Source organism: Cyclopterus lumpus, chromosome 17 (genome assembly GCF_009769545.1).
Source record: "Cyclopterus lumpus isolate fCycLum1 chromosome 17, fCycLum1.pri, whole genome shotgun sequence".
Taxonomy (NCBI): domain Eukaryota; kingdom Metazoa; phylum Chordata; class Actinopteri; order Perciformes; family Cyclopteridae; genus Cyclopterus; species Cyclopterus lumpus.
Window position 1 is genome coordinate 9150801 of NC_046982.1, and position 17502 is coordinate 9168302.

Here is a 17502-nt window from a genome sequence, read left to right on the forward strand (position 1 = left end):
TCCATCCATCCAACCCTATGGGACTGGAGAGTGCGTCAGAGGCATAATGCTGCCTTCATTAGCCCACTGATTCTGACACAGACACATACACACTGACTCAAAGACAACAACAACAACAGCACCAAGCAGCCAGAAACTGTGAAGGACATCTTAAATATTGTTTGAATGTAGTTTGCTGTGTGTGTGTGTGTGTGTCTTCGCTTTGCTCTCTGATACTTCAAACTTTTTCTGTCTCCTACTTTCTCTCTCTCTCTCTCTCTTCGACTCGCACCTCCCTTTTCCTTCTTCCTGTTTATGACTCAGAAGTGCGCACAAACTTTTATCTGTGCTTGTTCTTTATGCGCACACACCCGTGTGAGCCAATAAAACATATTGGAGTTTACCTGAGGATGAGAGGAGCTGAACCGGAGCTGCCTATAACTCTCGAGAGGTGGGTTGTATAGCTGCATTGTGAAAACTGAGAATAATTACATCTGAGGCTGAGGGATGGTGGTCCAGCGGGGACTGGAACCGATATATGACTGGATTGTTGGAACTATGTGTAAGACACTCTAAGGTACTGTAGGGATAGGCTTAAAGTGCGGTCCCACATTACAAACTCATATTGTGGGGTGAAGTACCGTTCATACACGCAGAACCAAAGGCAAACCAAGATCCCAAATATACAGAAAAGGGTAAAACATAAGAGCAATGTTTCATCTGACTCTAGAGCTATAGGGGCGTTTAAGGAGAGCCCCATCTCTTAATTGGAAAATTAATGAATGTGATGCTCTCAGTTTTGGTTGACTGTCTTCCCCATATTGTGCCCCCTCCTGCTGATTCTTTGTTAACACTGGCTGCACCATGTCAGGCACACGCCCCAGCTGAGCTGAGCTGGGTCATCATGATGTGAGGGCCAAAGTGGAGGTGGGGAAATGTGTGACGTCTGGCTATGAGCTCGGGCAGAGAGAGAGAGTGGAAGGAGGGTGGGGGGGTAAAGATGGAGAGGGAGAGGCAACCGATATGTCTGGGCGATGACTCACCGATGCTGGATATTTATAGCATCATGAGAGAGGGAGGGAGGTGCGGAGGTGGAGGAACGAGGGGGCAAGCGGTTTGAGAGGCAGCCAGGACAGCATCATCGCACCGCTAACAGGGAGTGGTGGAGGGAGAGACAGAGACCGCAGAGATGAAGGGGGAGACGAGGAAAGGGGATGGAGAGGGCCGGTGGGAGGGACAAAGCTGAAATGGAGGTTGGAAAACAAACAAAGCGGAGGGGAGGAAGGGAGGGGCGGAAGGGTGGATGCATGAGACTGAGCATACTGGAAAGATGAGAAGTTGAACTGTCAAGTAAAGGAGGGGAAACAGAAATAGAACGGCATGCACACGAGAAAGAGCATATTTAAAAAAAGATGCTCAGTTAAAAAGCAATCTTGCTGGGCGTGCCACAGTGAGAACACAGTCAGAACACGTGGACAAACATAAGAATAGGACATATTGGGTTTCGGGAATCGCAAAACAAATATGCGATATATCTATCTGAGCTATTTTATGACGAATATCCTTACACATTTTCAAAAACACACACTTCCCTATGTCTAGATGGAGTCATGCAGAGGAGGACAGGAGAGGTGGCGATCTTTAATGAACATAAAGATCACCACGGTTGCCTAGACACTACATCAGACTGTTATACTCGCACAGCCAGTTAGGGAGACAAAAAGACCAAAATCCAATTAGAGAGGCACTATTTAACACATGAATGTAATTATGATGAATTTGTATAAAGTTCATGCTGCAAATATGTACATTATCACTGGCACATTCAGTTTCTCATTCCGCTCTCTTCATTGACAAGATTTTTCATTAAAAAAAAGAAAAAAAGCCACATCCTTCCTCTGACTCTGAAATGCGTCACGCTGCACCCCTTACCATAGACACGAACATAATCTCATGTACTCATATACACATGGGGGAGGGGGGGGGGGGGGGGGGGGGGCGCAGACTCACACAAGCACACTCGTCGGTTTGTTAAAAAGGGATGAGTCAGAGCACCAAGGTGAACACTCGCAGCCGTTAATATGTGGGGGGTAGAGGATCATAATAATGAGAGGAATGGAGGTTGAAAGGTTTGGTGGGATGGAGGCAGAGGGGGAAAAGAAGCTGAAACTGAAGATAAGTTTTTGAGAAAGAGAGAGAGAGAGAGAGCAACAATCCAGTTTGTGGTGGTGTGACTGAAATACTGACTGTATTGAAGAGAAGTTGTAATGTAAAAGATGAGCTTAAAAGTGTCCATCCTTAAAATTTCAGTCCTGGTCCATTTAGAATTTCTATTTGAGTGAAAGTTAAGACTACTTCTGAACACCCACACAGGTATTTAGATGGCTCTTTCATGGGAATTTATGAGTTCACAAATCTCCATCTACCAATAAGAATGCTAAAGGTGTAATTTGTCCTGCCCTAACAGGTGCAACAATGCTAACAGCAGACTCAGGAAGATGTCAATCAACTAGAGTCGATACACGCCCACACAGTGTTGAGTGGTCTAATCAGGCAGATTAATTGAAAACACCTGGGTGGCTGTGTAAAAGCTTTTAGCCACCTCTGTTGCACGTCACTCCCAGTCTTTCCTTCTCCTCATTTCCTATCACTGACTTATCTAATGCATTGAAAAGAAATATATGTATACACAAATTGAAAGGCATGTGTATAAAAGAGATAACGAAGTTATATTTCTTGCCAAGTTAAATGAGAAGATTGATTCCATGCTGTTATTATCAATGTTCTCATTGAACTCACTGTGAGAGTATGGGCCATGCATGTGTCCCAAATGTCAAACTTAACCAGATGAAACCAAAAGATGGCCATTAGTAGAAAATGGAGGCTCATACAGAGATATGAAACACACTCCCACAGGTTTTTGTGGACATGCGACCTTTTCAAAAAGGCTATGCTTGTTTCAAATCTCCACCTTCATTCCTTTCAAACACTCTTCAGTTTCCTTGTTGCTCGAGCCAGCACATTTCTATCCCAATTTCTGCTGCATATTGCGGCCCTAATCACCCCGTCTCGGCTCCTGGCTGAAACCACCTGCCTCCTGAAGACAAGGACCATGCAGTAATTGGCTCAAGGACTGAGATAAGCTGGATGGCTACAACAGAGGGGAGACGTAATGAATGCAAGCCACTAAGAAAATGTCTATAGCTTAAGAAAGGAAGCACCTAATGGAGGAGAGGAGGTGGATGCCAACATGTGGGAAGACATGATGGAAGCAGAGGAAAGGCTGTGAGGCAGCGTCACCATGGAGACGTTGGTTGAAAAGAAGGTGAGCCTTGACAACGGGCGTGTCATTCTCTCCCCGCCTCATGATGGGTTGATGGGGGGAGAAGGAGGAGGAGGAGGAGGAGGAAAACAAACAAAGGAGCAGGAGGAGAACAACCACATGTGGCCCTGACTCCTCTCTCTCTCTTTCTTTCTTTCATGGTGATCAACGTATCTTTTTTCTTTTTTTTTCACAAGTTGAACATGTTTAACCATGGCTGGTTGAATCACTAGTCAATGAGCTGATAAAGTGTAAAATCAAGAATCTGAACACATTCAAAAGATCAAAAAGACCAGAGATGCAGGTTTTTAAGTGTGTGTGCGTGTGTGTGTGTGTGTGTGTGTGTGTGTGTGTGTGCAGTAAGCTGTGAGCACATGCATGTGAACATATGGGCGTGTGCTTTTGTGCCATTGTGACGCACACAAGCCATTGTCGAGCTGATATCCTTCTCGCCCCAAAGCTTTGATTGACATGTGGTTAAACAGCAGATGGGTCCCCAATTGTCTGCTGTGGGTTTAGAGACTGGAGAGAAGGAGGGAGGGAGATAACGGCACATGATTTTTACAACGATCAAAGAGACAAAGTGAAACAAATGGTTTTTTTGGAAGAGGGAGAAAGTGAGTCAAATTAAAAATGCTAATATGGATCTGGTCGAATCTGTTCAAATCATTCACTGAAACAATTGCGCTCTGTGGCAGTGAGCTCAATATAAAATACCACTGTGTAACCAACAGAAGAATAGAAGACTATTCATGTCATCAATACTGCCATAATAATGCAATACATATAGCAATAAAGCTTGTTGGAAGAGGAAGAGAGAGAGAGAGAGAGTTAATCAAAGTAATGCATACCAGGAAACCAGAGAGAGAGAGAGAGAGAGAGAGAGAGAGGGAGAAGGGGATGCAGCAGTAACAATTACTAGAAATATTTCCTATGTTTTATATATCTGAAATAACTGCAAGGGTCTGTATGGAGCAATGCACCGAGACAGCACATCACACGCCCCGTAGAGGAATCAGCTAGTGCATCTTCCACCACCAGCAACCTGCTGGGATTTGAGTTTAAAAACCCATTATGCATTAATCCTCATAGTGCCCAGGGGGCTGATGTAACTTACACAACAATAGACCTCTGGAAATTCAGATATGCTGATAGTCCACACAAAGATGGATCCATGAAATGCCTTTTAATGGCATCATTCTAATTCTACTTCATTCTGTGAAATGTGAACAATGGTATTTTGAAAACTCTCCTCTGGCACACACTTTGCCAGATGACTCAGACTCAGCGATGGAAAGTAACTAAGTACATTTACTACCAAGTACAGTTTTAGGTACATGTACGTTTCAATGTCATGCTATTTTATACTTCTACTCCACGAATTTTCAGGGAGTAAATGTTGAACTTTTCAATCCACTACATGAAGTTGAAGTTAATTTTTAGACTTTATAAACAAAGCACATGATGAACTCAATGTTACTTATGTGTTGAGGAATCATTATTAATGATCTTATGATGTAAGATATAATAAGCACATTTGTTGATAATGCTAAGTAGGATTCAGAATGAAGGACCTTTTACCCACAGTAAAGTGTCTTTATATGATGGTGCTTTTACTTAATCAGAACCTCTGAATACTTCTTATATACGTCATGCCCATCCCACGACCACGGCTTTGTTCCTAACTGATCCACTGCTTAGACATCACAACAATCATATGCCAAGTTATTTTTAGCAATGAAAAAAAAAGCATTTCTGACTGAGAGGAGCAATAAATAAAAAACAGTGTGTCTGTGTTTCTACACTTGAGTGTGCTCCTGAATGTACACGGACACAACTCAAAGATTAAAGAGATCTTGAGGTGGACAACTATCATCTTAATCTTTCCAAGAAGTGTGATATTTTTATCAGTCAGTTACCCGCATGACTATAAAATGATCTGAACAATTAAATTCACCTTTAAATAGCCCTTGTTCATTTTCCATCAAATTGATTGCAGGCAATGAGCATATTCTATCATCCATCCCTTCATGGGCACGTAGAGAATGTAAACTTTAAATGATTAATTATGGCTGCCGTGACCTCCAGAGTTGATGCCGTCCCACATGGGCGATGGCTGTTCTGAATGGAGAGATGTGATGTCAGAGCAGTGATGCTGTGCGATTATACAACACATCTAAAAAACAACACCACGCCTCTCTTTCTATCAGTCGCTCCGTCTGTGATTCATATTTTTGTATTCCTCCCTCTCTTTTGTGCAGCACCAGCTTAAACAAGCCAACACACACATCAGCAGCCAGTCAGATGGATGTGTCTCTTAACGTCTGAAGGCTCTCTGCAGCTCTTCAGCCCTGGAGAGCTGGCAGATGACGGCGCTTTCAACTAAAAAGCACCCCCAACGTTGCCGTCTCCACTTGATGACACAGCGTGTGCTCGGCACGAAGGTTGAAGTGAAAAGATTTTTCTTTCACTAGTTTAATGGACATGATGGGATTGCAACATGGAATAAATAAGAAGCACACTGGATTCAATTAGATGTACAATGAAAATGGGGGAGAGGGAGGAGGGGGAGCAGGACTGAAATGGAAGAGCACTTATGTGTAGGCTATATGGGTACAGGGTGTCATAGGGCAATGAGCGCAATAGTTAGAATCACTTTAGAGGGTACAGCGGAGACTTGAGATGATGCTGCATTCCTAAAGTAATTGACTGGCAATTTGTTTGGCTTGAAGGGAGATACCAACAGAGACAAGAACACAAGCATGACACAAGAGCCCTGGAATGTGAATATCTAATATATGTCTCGGAAAACCCTGCTTCTATTGTATTGCCAGCTAATATGGATACATGTATCAACTTTCATAGCAACTTTCAATATTAATACTACAATTCACATATATACGTGTGTTAATGCCCGTCTTTAAGTGTTCAGCATCCGTGACCTTTTATCGGCAGGTGCTGTGGTCCACTCGTTGACCTGCGGAATGCCGGAACTTTGGCCCACGCCGACAGGACGGTGTTTATCGCCGTCTTTTTTCACGAGGGGGAGGGTGGGGGAAGGGTGGGGGGGAGCAACTGCGACAGCAACTCCGCGGTGGTTTTAGCCTGTGAGTCATCGCTAGAGGGGTTAACTCTTCAACTGCCAAGATGCGGGAGGAAGTGATGGTAAAACTGCATGTTTTACACCAAAATGGCCCAAAAGCGCTTTTTCTGCGCCTGCGTGAAAGGGCATTTCTGGGAAAAGTGGAATGTATTTTTTCCACTTGTCCCAGAAATGCCTCCAGTTTACACAAACATATCGTCAGCAGCCCTGAATACATCTGCTCCCAGACTTCTCCTTCCAGTCAATAGCTTCTAGAGTGGTGCTGTGAAACAACACAGACAGCAAGCAGAACTATTTTTAATGCAACGAGCATTTTAGTATGCCATATAATAAACGTGAATCATTTATGTGGATTTTGTAGGACCGGCTATTACGTGTGTTGTGTGATGACGCGGTGGTCAGGTGTTGCCTCATATAACGGGGGGAGCTGTCCAAGTGCTGAAAACAGAAGAGACCAGCACCGCTCCGGAGGAGATGCCATACACCTTCACTGCTGTCTGAGCTTTATTACCAAAGGTAAGACATGCATTTAAAAAAATGTTTTCCTCATATTTTGGTTCAAATTAATATCCAATTGCCTTGGATTGAAAGACAATTGTCTGCCACGTTTGCTTTGCGCAGATGTCGACACTTCGTAGAATGGGGGTAGCAATGTGATAAAACGCGCTTCCTCAACAATGGATGATTAAAATGCGTTGTTACCACAGTGAAATAAGGAGAAAGTAAATGGTGTTTTTTTTTTTTTTATGAATGGTGTGCTGTTAAGGGGTAATCGGATGTTGAGGTTGCCCATAACAACGCGGGGAATGACTCATCCAGTGATGTGAATGCATCTCCTCACGCACAGCATCGTATCAGTCGATTTGCGGAGCGTAACTCCCAGGAATACAATTCCCGGATAAAAACAGACTCTTGTTTATTATGCGCCTTGTTTTCGAGTACGTTTTTGGCCAAAATAATCATATAACCCGTTTTGGGGCTTATTTTGTTTTTCCAATTCCTCCCCTAACACATACACTCTCTTGGTTTGCAGGTAATACCGTGCCTATAATGCCTGCATTTCCACCACAAGTTGCCCGCGAGGGGAGCCGTGGTCCTACTCGCCTTTCTCCTCCATGGATACGCCGTGCAGGCTGCCTCTGTCCCCCGCCACTACAGGCTCCGAGGTGGGGAGGGCGAGGGGCAGCCGGCTGCCTATCCACCCAGCTCCGACATGATCAAAGCACTGGAGTACATTGAGAACCTGAAGCAGCGGAACGGGGGCCGACCTGAACCCGTGGATACGACGAAGTGGACAAGTTCAGGGTCCTGCTTCAGCTCGGCCTCCCAGCAGGACGAGAGTCCCGGGGACCGTCAGCCAGCCCCCGGCGTGCAGAGGCAGGACTATCACCGCTGACCAGCTGATGAAAGTCCTACTCCAGTCTCTCCAGGATCGTGCTGGGAAAGGACGCGAAGCCCAGCCAGGTTTCGGCGCCCAGGAACGACCGCCGCACGCACAGGCACCGCACCAAAGACACCGAAGTCCCCGTGAGCTCACCGGCCAGACTACGGTAATTTCCCCAGACCCACAAAAAATACCCGCTGATGTTCGAAGGACGAGGAGAATACAGACGCTTTCCAAACGGGCCACGGAGGACCTGGAATGAGCAGTACACACCCCAGAGCCTCGCCAATTTACGGTCCATCTTTGAAGAGCTTGGGAGGATGCCCACCATCTCCGGCCAGAAGAGAGACGTGTTTGGGGACGACGACGAGGATGAAGAGGACGGGTTCAGCCTGAGGAGTCCGTCCTACGATGATGCGGCCGCGGGAGATGAGTGGGTCCCCGTGGAGGAGAGGGAGGAGACTGAGGAGATGGTCAATGGGAGCCACGAAGAAATGGACAGGGCGCTCGGTGAGCAGGAGGAAGCAGAGAGGGAGGAGATGCAACGCCGGGCAAGCCAGAACCAAGAGGAGGCCGACGACGACACCAACTGTAGACTACTACCTGTTAAAGGTCCTGGAGATGAGCGACCAGACGCAGAGGAGGGATAAGACCGGGGAGCAGAGGAAGAGACTGATCCGCCCCTCCCTCGTGGACCCTCGGACAGTGAAGCAGCTGCTGCAGCTCTCCCTGAAGCTCCACGTCCCTCCACAGGACCTCATTCGACATGATGCTCACAGAGGAGCTCAGAAAGTTCCACGCGAACCCCAACCTCGGCGGCTCGCTACCCGACGGGCCAGACCCCAAAGATCAGGTACTACAGCCGCAGATTGCCGGTGAAGAGCAAGCCCGTCCCCGAAGACATGGACCGAGAGGACTTTTTAGACATCATCGGCGTGGAGACCATCAGCAACGAATACCCTCTGGTGCAGAGACGGCGAAGATCTCCCCCTCCTCGGACAGGATCCCAGTGGCGTCCAAACCCGTTGCAAATCCCGGACCAGTTAAAATCCCTCCTTCTCCGGGCGCAGGGAGAACCTCTTTTTATCAGAGCTCAACAAAATGCCGCTGAAACGCCACAGTCGGATGTCGCCGATGATGAAGACGACGAAGGCGAGGTGGAGGACGAGGTGACGACCTACCTGGCGGCCAAAATCCTCACAGAGTACCCCAAACCCCATCTCCAAGAGGGACACCCAGGCCCAGCTGAAGGGACAGTTCCCCTACGAGCTGTACGAGCGGGTCATGAAGGACTACTTGGGTCAAGCTGACACCGAGAAGAGGCCCGTGGCCAAGAGGGAGACCGAGGAGGCCACGGAGGAGATCGTCGAGCCCACGGAGATGCAAGAGGAGATAACGGCCAAGACCTCAGCTCCACAGACCGTAGACGTTGAGGTGCGCCGTGAAAAGAAGGTGGCCGGGATGTAGCCTGACGCCCTGCAAGACGCACGAAATAATGAATATAGTATTTATACAGTCTCAAAAATAAAGTTTGGTGGACGTGATCTAGTTTACAAATGTATAGTATAGCTGGTATAACTAATATCACCCTAACGAAAATGAACTATAGCAATCTTACAAGTCCAAACCATTTCTAAAATATATACGAGTCCCTAACTTGCTGCAAGAACATTATGACGATGTATTGATTTCATAGGAGATTAAAAGGTGCAATCCGTGCATATATGAGAAAACAAGTATCCTCAAGACACTTTTGATTTCAACGTGTTGCCACTCTCAAATTTTGCCAATTAGGCCTAATAGTATACATCAACTAATATCAAATCACAGTGAAATCCAAGTTATTAAAGTTTGGTGATGTTGTTAAAGGTTTGTTTAGGTTTATTGTGTTCGTAAACAGGCCTATATTTTAAATTATAATCTACCGAGTAATGTAAAAACGCTTATTTTTCATCTGTCATACTATTCAATTACATACGTGAATATACCTGTACATTATTAAGCATAATGCTGACTGGGCCTCTAAAACATAAGTATACTGAGAGGGGACCATTATAGGGATTTTTCGTTAGGGCAGCGTGTTGGGCTGAGAGCGAGTGTTGTTGTGACTCGTGATATATTCAGGGTTAGTGGATTTAATGTTATTATAATGGATAATTATTTCCAAGTCTAAATATCAGACCGTCGCCTGCCTTCCAACCCTTTCATACTGCGAAGCTCTGTATTGTTGGCCTACCAGTGGTTGTGCTATGTATGCTCATTTTTAAACCATTTTGTACATGTTCAATAATGTGTGATGAATCACAGATGAATAAAGCATCAGCTGTATTATTTTTCCTTCTTGCGGAGTTGTGTTGCCTTATTAAAAACACACACTACACATGCCATGGTTATACAATCAGAGGACGCTGGGTACAACAATCCTGTGGATCATATTAGGTTTGGTGAATTTCAAATACACAATTGTGGTAAGGCAGACTCTTTATCAAAATAAACATTTTAATTATAATGTCATGAATTGCACATGATAAATAATAGGGCTATTCACACCCATAGCAACATCTCTTTTTAAAGACTAATGTTTCCACACATGTTAAATAAGCTTAAAAACAGTAAGAAATGCATCATAATCAGTCTCGCTCCAATCTGTCCAAATATTAACTGGAGTTGCAGATTATCATTAGTGTTTTTGGAATAAAATCATAAATTCCAACATAGTAATACATGAAAAAAACGTAACAAAGTTATTAACCTAAAATACACCCCAGATCCTATTTCTACTTCCTTTACATTGCAATAACGACAATCAATGTGAGTAGAACCCTCCCCCTTCCTTCAATGAGTGAACGACTGGACAAATATTAGACTTACTCTCAAATGCAGTTACACTGCAGCAAAGCTTCAGGGCGAAAGGAAGACAACATTCAATAAGCTTGTTTTATCCTTTGAATCAAAGACTATTAATTCCATATCCAGAAACTTCTTTGACTCTTATTACAGCACATTGGGTTCCTGTATTCCTCGCTGCTGTTCCTTGTTGTCTTCTTTGTTCCAGTGGTTAAAATGCAGGTTTGCTCATATACTCCTCCATGGTCTAGAGAAAAAGCACAACAAGTTTAGTCTTTTAAAAATCACGTTCTACACCTTGTAAAAATACAATTAATATTCACAGGCACACGTCTACACATCACTCATGATAAAGTGCTGAGCACACCAACTAACAGAAGCAGAACATCTAACCTTTCTGTCCATATTCAAGGTCATCCAAACAGCTCCACCTCAAACCACTCACTGCTGTCACCCTGAAGCGATAATGGTCAAAATCAATGGGAGGCTACGCTGCACATAATCCAACTCTTGATTAAATAGTGTTAGTCAGCCCGACTCAGAAGCACAGAACACACCCAGTGAACTACTGTACAACACAGAGCCATGAACTACGGGGAGCGGGAAGCATCAACACACACTAAACCTACCAAGAAAATCTGTCTCTCACTCGCAATTACACTGGCAGAGAGAGAGAGAGAGAGAGAGAGAGAGAGAGACACACACACACACACACACACACACACACACACACACACACACACGTGGAAAATCACCAGCACAAATTTAAATCTCGACTAAAAGGAGCCAATATCAACTGGCCTACAAGCTCTGAGAAAGAAAAAGGCACACCAGGAAGTCGGCACCACTGTTAATTGAACTCTCTACGACACTACTTGCAACTTTTGCTGACACACACACACACACACACACACACACACTGAAGTGTTATTTAAAAACTAATTTCAGACATCTGGATATGTTCAAGTATCCCACAGATGAGCTTCTTTTTTTTTTTTGTCTTTTTGATGTTTTTATCATGTCGAGGCATGCAACTAGATGTTACATGCTCACATCACAGATGCAAGCAGCGCCTTGTGTTGTGTACGAGTGTGTGTGTACCGGCGCCTCTCACCTCTTGTAACATGTCTGAGGCTTCAATGGCGCGATTCACGATTTGTTTGGAGGTTTCTTGTATTTCCCCTCCAATAAGAAACTCATCCAGGATAAAATAGGCCTTCTCAAAGTTAAAGATTATGTCCAGCTCACACACCTGAGAGGAGGTTATTGCCATCATTACAAAACAGTGCAGAATGTACTCACATTACTTACATATTTACTTTAAAATGGACATTTTGATATGAGATTTACTGACTAGTTCAACAGTTATAATGCTCTTGATGGAAGCTACCATTTAACAGTTACACTTCAGGCTACAGCTGCATATTGAATCGGAGAGGATGAAACAAGGAAATACATTGCCAAAGTATTTGTCCAGCAGCTCCACGTAGCGATGAATAACCTCCAGGGCAATCAGCTCGTTCTCCTGGTTCTCTATTGCCAAGCAGAAATACAAGCTTGCATACCTGAGGAAAAAGTTGACAGTGAAGATTTCCAGCTGATATATGAGATATATATATATATATATATATATATATATATATATATATATATATATATATATACAAAATAAAAAGACTGCCGCTTCTGAAGCAGATAAAGTAAGTTGAGCAGCACCCACCTCTTGTAAATAATCTTCAGGTCTTTCCAGTGCAGGAAGTTACAGGTTCGTGGTTGCCGTGCCAACACCATTGTGGTCATGTCCCTGATGATTTTCTTTTTCTCTCGTTCTGAAATGGCCGTGAACCACTTCTGCAGACGCAGCTTCCCCTGGCGACTGAAGAGGAGCAGGAAGCGTATCTAACAGCAAAGACAGAGCGCAGGGGTCAGAGAGCAAATCGTGATGCCTGCACGAGCGGGAGGGGGAGCTCGTATGAACAAACACACACATACGCACACGTTGGCACAACGTCTTCGCAGAGGACATTATTACCTATATCTAACACACCAAGCAAGGGTCAAACGAGTAGTTTGCTGTTGTCGTGGCTAATTAAAGAGTAACTGCACTGAACAAACACATCACCAAAAGGGGGGAAAGGGCTTCACAGGCAGAAATGTGAAGGTCAACAAACGATTGAAGAACAAATAGTTTGGATTTTCCACTGCGACTTTCAAGAGAGCCAAGGAGTTGAGTTTTGGATGTTTACACAATGTGCTTCCTGGCATTGCAAATGCATATGGCTACGTATCAAAACAGATTTGAATGTCACCCTATTTCTAAACACTGGTACATGCGAGTCTTCCTCTCATTGTTGATGTAAGAAGAATAAATAGTTTGAGTTTGTATTGTTACTTAGCTAAAGAGGTGGTGTGGGTGTGGGGGAGGAGAGGGGGTGAGGTGTGTGTGTGTGGGGGGGGGGGAGATGCAGTGAGAGATCAAGATTATAAAACCAATTAACAGATTGACATAAAACCACATTGGAGGCTGCTAGAAAAACAGTTGGCCTACAACCAGTCCGATACTGGTATTTCCTGCTGTGTGTGTGTGCGTGTGTGTGTGTGTTGCCTCTTGCGTCAACCCAAAGGCAAATCAATATGTAAAGCATTAAACTGCCACCAGGGCAGGACTCGACACAAAGTGACGAAACCTGTTTGACCGAGGCGACCAGTTGAGGAAACGTACACCTTACTTCCGGCTGTCGCCTTAAAATGAATACAAACATTAAACACAATTAAGCCCTAACGACAGACGCCACATACAGCGGTTTGTCCTCACGAGAACAAACAGCTGGCCTCCGTGTACACGGAAGTGGTGTCGAGGTGCAGTTCCTGGCTCGAGCCAACTAACGTTAACTACCTGACAGCGACAACAGGTGCAACAGGTGAACAACCTGACGCTGTCCCACAGTAATGCGTACAAAACACAAACACTTGCACACACTTACCATTTTTGACGCTATGAACGCTATCAAAAGAGAATAAAAAAGAAAGAAAAAAAAGAGCACTTCAACCCTCACAGAGGGTCAACTGGTCCGAACACATCTCTCTCTACTCGGCGTGAAAGTTGGTTATAACTCCGCCCTCTTGCTGGACGCGTCACCGCTCCTCGCAACCATCTGGATTGGTTACTGTCCATTTGTGTTTGCAGCAGGTGCCGCCCACCACAAACCTTTACCTGTGTACCACGTGACGTGTGCAGAGTTCTTTGAATGAATGAGCTGCTGATACAGCTTTAATATAACTTTGCTATTCAGGGGGGCGGTGAGTGTCTTAAGTGTTGTACCCACGCGCAGTCGGCAGAGAGCAGCAAGCCCTCCCTTTCTGTCCGCCGCGTCATTCATGGGACGCTGACCTGTCACAAGGACCGCCAAGCTGGAACAACTCCTTTGGGTTTTTATTCACTTGATAATGTCTCTGTACCGAAATGGCATCTGGTTTTTGAATGGACTCCACCAATATACAAGGTCAGTCAACACACTGAGTCCTTTTACTGTGGAGGTTGTTTGGAGGAGGAGGGGAAATAGCTGGCAGATGATGCTTTGTCAGTCTGGGTGGGCTATAGTATTCTACATTGTTAGTCCTGCTTGTTGGTTATCTACATTTAAAATACATTTCCCTGTAAAATGCATTTTGTGTCATTCATTTAAGCCTAAAGAGGAATATGAACGGTCTGATCACCGTATGGCACACATCACGACACAAACGGGCCTTTATGCACAACACAATAGTTCCATTGACAGCTGGTGTGTATTGAGGGAGGACATCACCTGACTCTACTGAAGCTTACATTTTATCTTAAAAAGATGATACTGCTCATATTGCTTTCCCGTGTGCCTTTAGGAGAGGATATGAGGCAGCGGTTAAAAACTTTGAGCCCCAAGACCTGGAAGTGTCCGTGGTGGGAAGGTCTTTCATGATCACCGGAGCCAACAGTGGAATTGGCAGGGCAACAGCTATGGCTATAGCCAAGAAAGGTACAACAATGCAGCGGTATGGGTATCTGCCTTTTCTATATTGATAGAAAATCGACTTTGATGTTTTGTTCCCAGGTGGGACGGTTCATATGGTGTGCAGGAACAAAGGTAAAGCAGAGGAGGCCAGGTCGGACATCGTCAGTGAGTCTGGCAACACGGTGAGTGCTGTTTCGCCTGCATGCCTCACGTGGAATGGGATGAAGAAATCCCAGGATTTGTCAAACTGACGCTTCTCTGGTTATTCTAGGAAGTACACGTCCACATTGTGGACATGTCAGAGACGCACAACGTCTGGGAGTTTGCGGAGGCCTTCAAGAGTCAGTATCCAGCGTTGAATGTGTTGGTGTGTGTCAGCAGTCTTTTAATCTTCGTCCTAAATCTGTCTTTCTAAATGGATACCGTTGTTACCGTTTGATCAGACCGTCTCTATCATGTCTTTCACGACAGATAAATAACGCAGGGTGCATGGTGCACGCGAGAGAGGTGACTGCTGAGGGCCTGGAGAAGAACTTTGCCACCAACACTATGGGTGAGCCTTCTTGCTGGTGGGGTGCTGCTGTACAGGAGCACCGTTTTAAGTCTGCCTCTTCTCCATCTCTTCAGGGGTGTACATCCTCACGCAGACTCTCATACCACTTCTACAGAAGAGCCGGGATCCCAGGGTGGTATGAAAACACACACACACACACACACATAGCTCATCTGCATCATGTGGACAGCATAATGCCACGTTTGTCCTCGCTGTAGTGGCTGTTGTCGAAGCACACTGTGCCTCTCTTCTCCCTGCCGGTTAGATCACTGTGTCCTCAGGAGGCATGCTGGTCCAGAAACTCAGAGTCGCTGACTTGCAGTCAGAGACGGGCTACGTGGACGGCATCACGGTTTACGCCCAGAATAAGGTACGGGGAGGAGAATGTAATCCAGGTTATGAAAGAAGAAGGCGCGCGTCAGAGTTATTTTTATTTAGTAACGTCGTCTGTCTCACTGCGTTTGGATTGATCTGTCATGTGTTTGAACAGAGGAAAAGAGGCAGAATATTAATGCAAAATACACTTACAGTAATAGTGAACACTGTCGGCATAATGTCTAAACTGATGCGCGTGTGTTGTTTCTTCTCAGAGACAGCAGGTGGTGCTGACACAACAGTGGGCCAAAGCTAAGCCAGTCATTCACTTTTCTGCGATGCATCCAGGCTGGGTAGATACTCCAGGTACTTATAGGCAGCTGACCCAAATGGCATAAAAACTGTTGATGCTGCTGGTAATTTTTCTAAAAAAATGCCCCCCGAAAAAATGATATACATACCGTAGCTGTAACTCAAATATAGTGATAATGCTCCTGATGGTGATGCTACAGCAAATGTCTACATATAAATAACAATCTGATGTAAGGCATTGCTGTACAGTGAAGACAGACACCAAAAAATGAGTCAAATTAAGAATCAGCTGGACTCCGCTACAATATAAAAAAATGTCATTGTGTAAATAATATTACTAGGCTGTTATTTAACAATGACAGAGCCCATTTTGTCTGTTTTACTTTTATACTATAGAGCTATTAAATTGTGGTATTTTAACTTCTCTGTAAGCCAAAGATTTGAATACTTCGTCCACTGGTTGTTTTATACGTTCAGCAACATTTGAATCCATAGCACACTTTCGTAAAAGACTTCCACACGCTGTCCTTTTCACTTGGATTCAGATATTTATTAACGTGTCGGTCCAAACATCTCCATCAAATTACTTTTCAAAAGATATATTCATCACCTACGTTCTGAATGCAAGTGGACAGTGTGCAGGTATCTTGTTCTACATCCTTGACCATAGGCATTCAACACCCAAAATACAACTATAAACGTGTCTTCATAGCTACATTATTATTTACATAATTGCTGGGATTTCAAGCTATGAGAACATGAGGTAGATGACATATTTATCCATTTTTAATTTGATAGTTGAGATGAATAAGTAATTGAGTATATGCTTTAAGAGATTTACAAAGAAAATAGTTACTTTAAAAAAATGCAAAATGCAATTCTCCCTTTCAGTTTAGCTTTCACTTGATTTAACATGAATGACACCGTGCTTCTCTCACATTTGCTTGAGTAGAAAAAACCCAACACTCAGTCACTCTGTTAGTAATGCAGTATTAACCCAAGATGCACGCACAACACCAAGCCTTTCTTCTCCTCGTTTCCAGCTGTTTCTACAGCGATGCCCCAGTTCCACCAGATGATGGGGGAGCGGCTGCGCAGTGTGGAGCAAGGAGCCGACACTGTTGTGTGGTTGGCCGTGTCCAGAGCTGCTGCCAGGACACGCAGCGGGCACTTCTTTCAAGGTGAAGAGCACCACGTGTGACATGTTCGCCCACGACGTACAGAGATTTTTGATTTCCCTTTGCTTGTGTTGCAGATCGTACGCTTGTTCCAGCCCACCTGCCTCTGGCCTGGACTCACAGTTCTGCTGAAGAAATTCAGGATTTCATGACTCAGCTGGAGACTTTGGCCAGATCTTTCACTCAAAACCTGATGTAGCGCTTAACGGCACTTCCAGACCTCAATTTGTCTGAATGTCCTGATACAAATGTTACGCCACATGTAACTGACACATTAAAGCATAAGTTGCAACAACATCAATCTCTGAAAAAGAATCTCATGTTTCGTGTCGTCTGCCTAATTGCTCTACAGCCACGTTTAGGACGGTGCATAGCTTAGTTACCTGTGATTCAACAGTAACTGGACGTCACACAGTGACTTAAAAGACAAAAGTAATTGATTTGGATTGAATGTCTCATTAGTGAGTGTGTGTGTGTGTAAAAATGAGCCTGTCTATTAATTGATAAAGCAAGATATGTT

General features: G+C 44.5%; 3 protein-coding genes and 1 long non-coding RNA gene across 7 annotated transcripts; 3 read left to right on the top strand and 1 right to left on the bottom strand.

Moving 5' to 3' along the window:
- Window positions 1-238: 238 nt before the first annotated feature.
- LOC117745968 lies at window positions 239-6926 on the top strand. The gene is made up of 2 exons (XR_004611287.1): window positions 239-430; window positions 6766-6926. It is a non-coding gene; the product is annotated as an uncharacterized LOC117745968 (long non-coding RNA).
- A 538-nt stretch (window positions 6927-7464) lies between these two features.
- On the top strand, window positions 7465-10128 carry LOC117745966 (secretogranin-2-like; the record flags this gene model as incomplete). Its single annotated transcript, XM_034554660.1, is given in 15 exon segments — window positions 7465-7681; window positions 7684-7724; window positions 7726-7788; window positions 7790-7843; window positions 7845-7997; window positions 7999-8019; window positions 8021-8047; window positions 8049-8377; window positions 8379-8550; window positions 8552-8587; window positions 8589-8760; window positions 8763-8843; window positions 8846-8904; window positions 8907-8996; window positions 8998-10128. Coding segments are annotated over 15 exon segments (1773 nt in total), but the record flags the coding sequence as incomplete, so codon positions are not given.
- ap1s3b (adaptor related protein complex 1 subunit sigma 3b) lies at window positions 9144-13751 on the bottom strand. 3 transcript variants are annotated; one of them, XR_004611286.1, is made up of 7 exons: window positions 13620-13751; window positions 12356-12534; window positions 12092-12200; window positions 11750-11887; window positions 11029-11090; window positions 10660-10882; window positions 9144-9264 (listed from the first exon to the last, which is right to left on the bottom strand). XR_004611286.1 is itself a non-coding variant. In XM_034554661.1 (6 exons), the coding sequence occupies exons 1-5, from the start codon at window positions 13620-13622 to the stop codon at window positions 11049-11051; spliced, it is 471 nt and encodes a 156-aa protein (XP_034410552.1). In that variant the 5' UTR covers window positions 13623-13751; the 3' UTR covers window positions 10491-10882; window positions 11029-11048. The 3 variants fall into 3 exon arrangements, 2 of the variants coding, with proteins under 2 accessions (XP_034410552.1, XP_034410553.1); XM_034554661.1 differs by lacking the exon at window positions 9144-9264 and having other exon boundaries at window positions 10491-10882; XM_034554662.1 differs by lacking the exons at window positions 9144-9264; window positions 11029-11090 and having other exon boundaries at window positions 10491-10882; window positions 13620-13750.
- A 290-nt stretch (window positions 13752-14041) lies between these two features.
- Window positions 14042-17256, top strand: LOC117745963 (dehydrogenase/reductase SDR family member 12-like). Of its 2 annotated transcripts, none has more exons than XM_034554656.1 (10): window positions 14042-14138; window positions 14515-14648; window positions 14724-14810; window positions 14900-14991; window positions 15096-15177; window positions 15252-15313; window positions 15443-15547; window positions 15768-15858; window positions 16848-16985; window positions 17060-17256. In XM_034554656.1, the coding sequence occupies exons 1-10, from the start codon at window positions 14083-14085 to the stop codon at window positions 17179-17181; spliced, it is 969 nt and encodes a 322-aa protein (XP_034410547.1). In that variant the 5' UTR covers window positions 14042-14082; the 3' UTR covers window positions 17182-17256. The 2 variants fall into 2 exon arrangements, with proteins under 2 accessions (XP_034410547.1, XP_034410546.1); XM_034554655.1 differs by having other exon boundaries at window positions 14724-14806; window positions 14896-14991.
- Window positions 17257-17502: the final 246 nt, after the last annotated feature.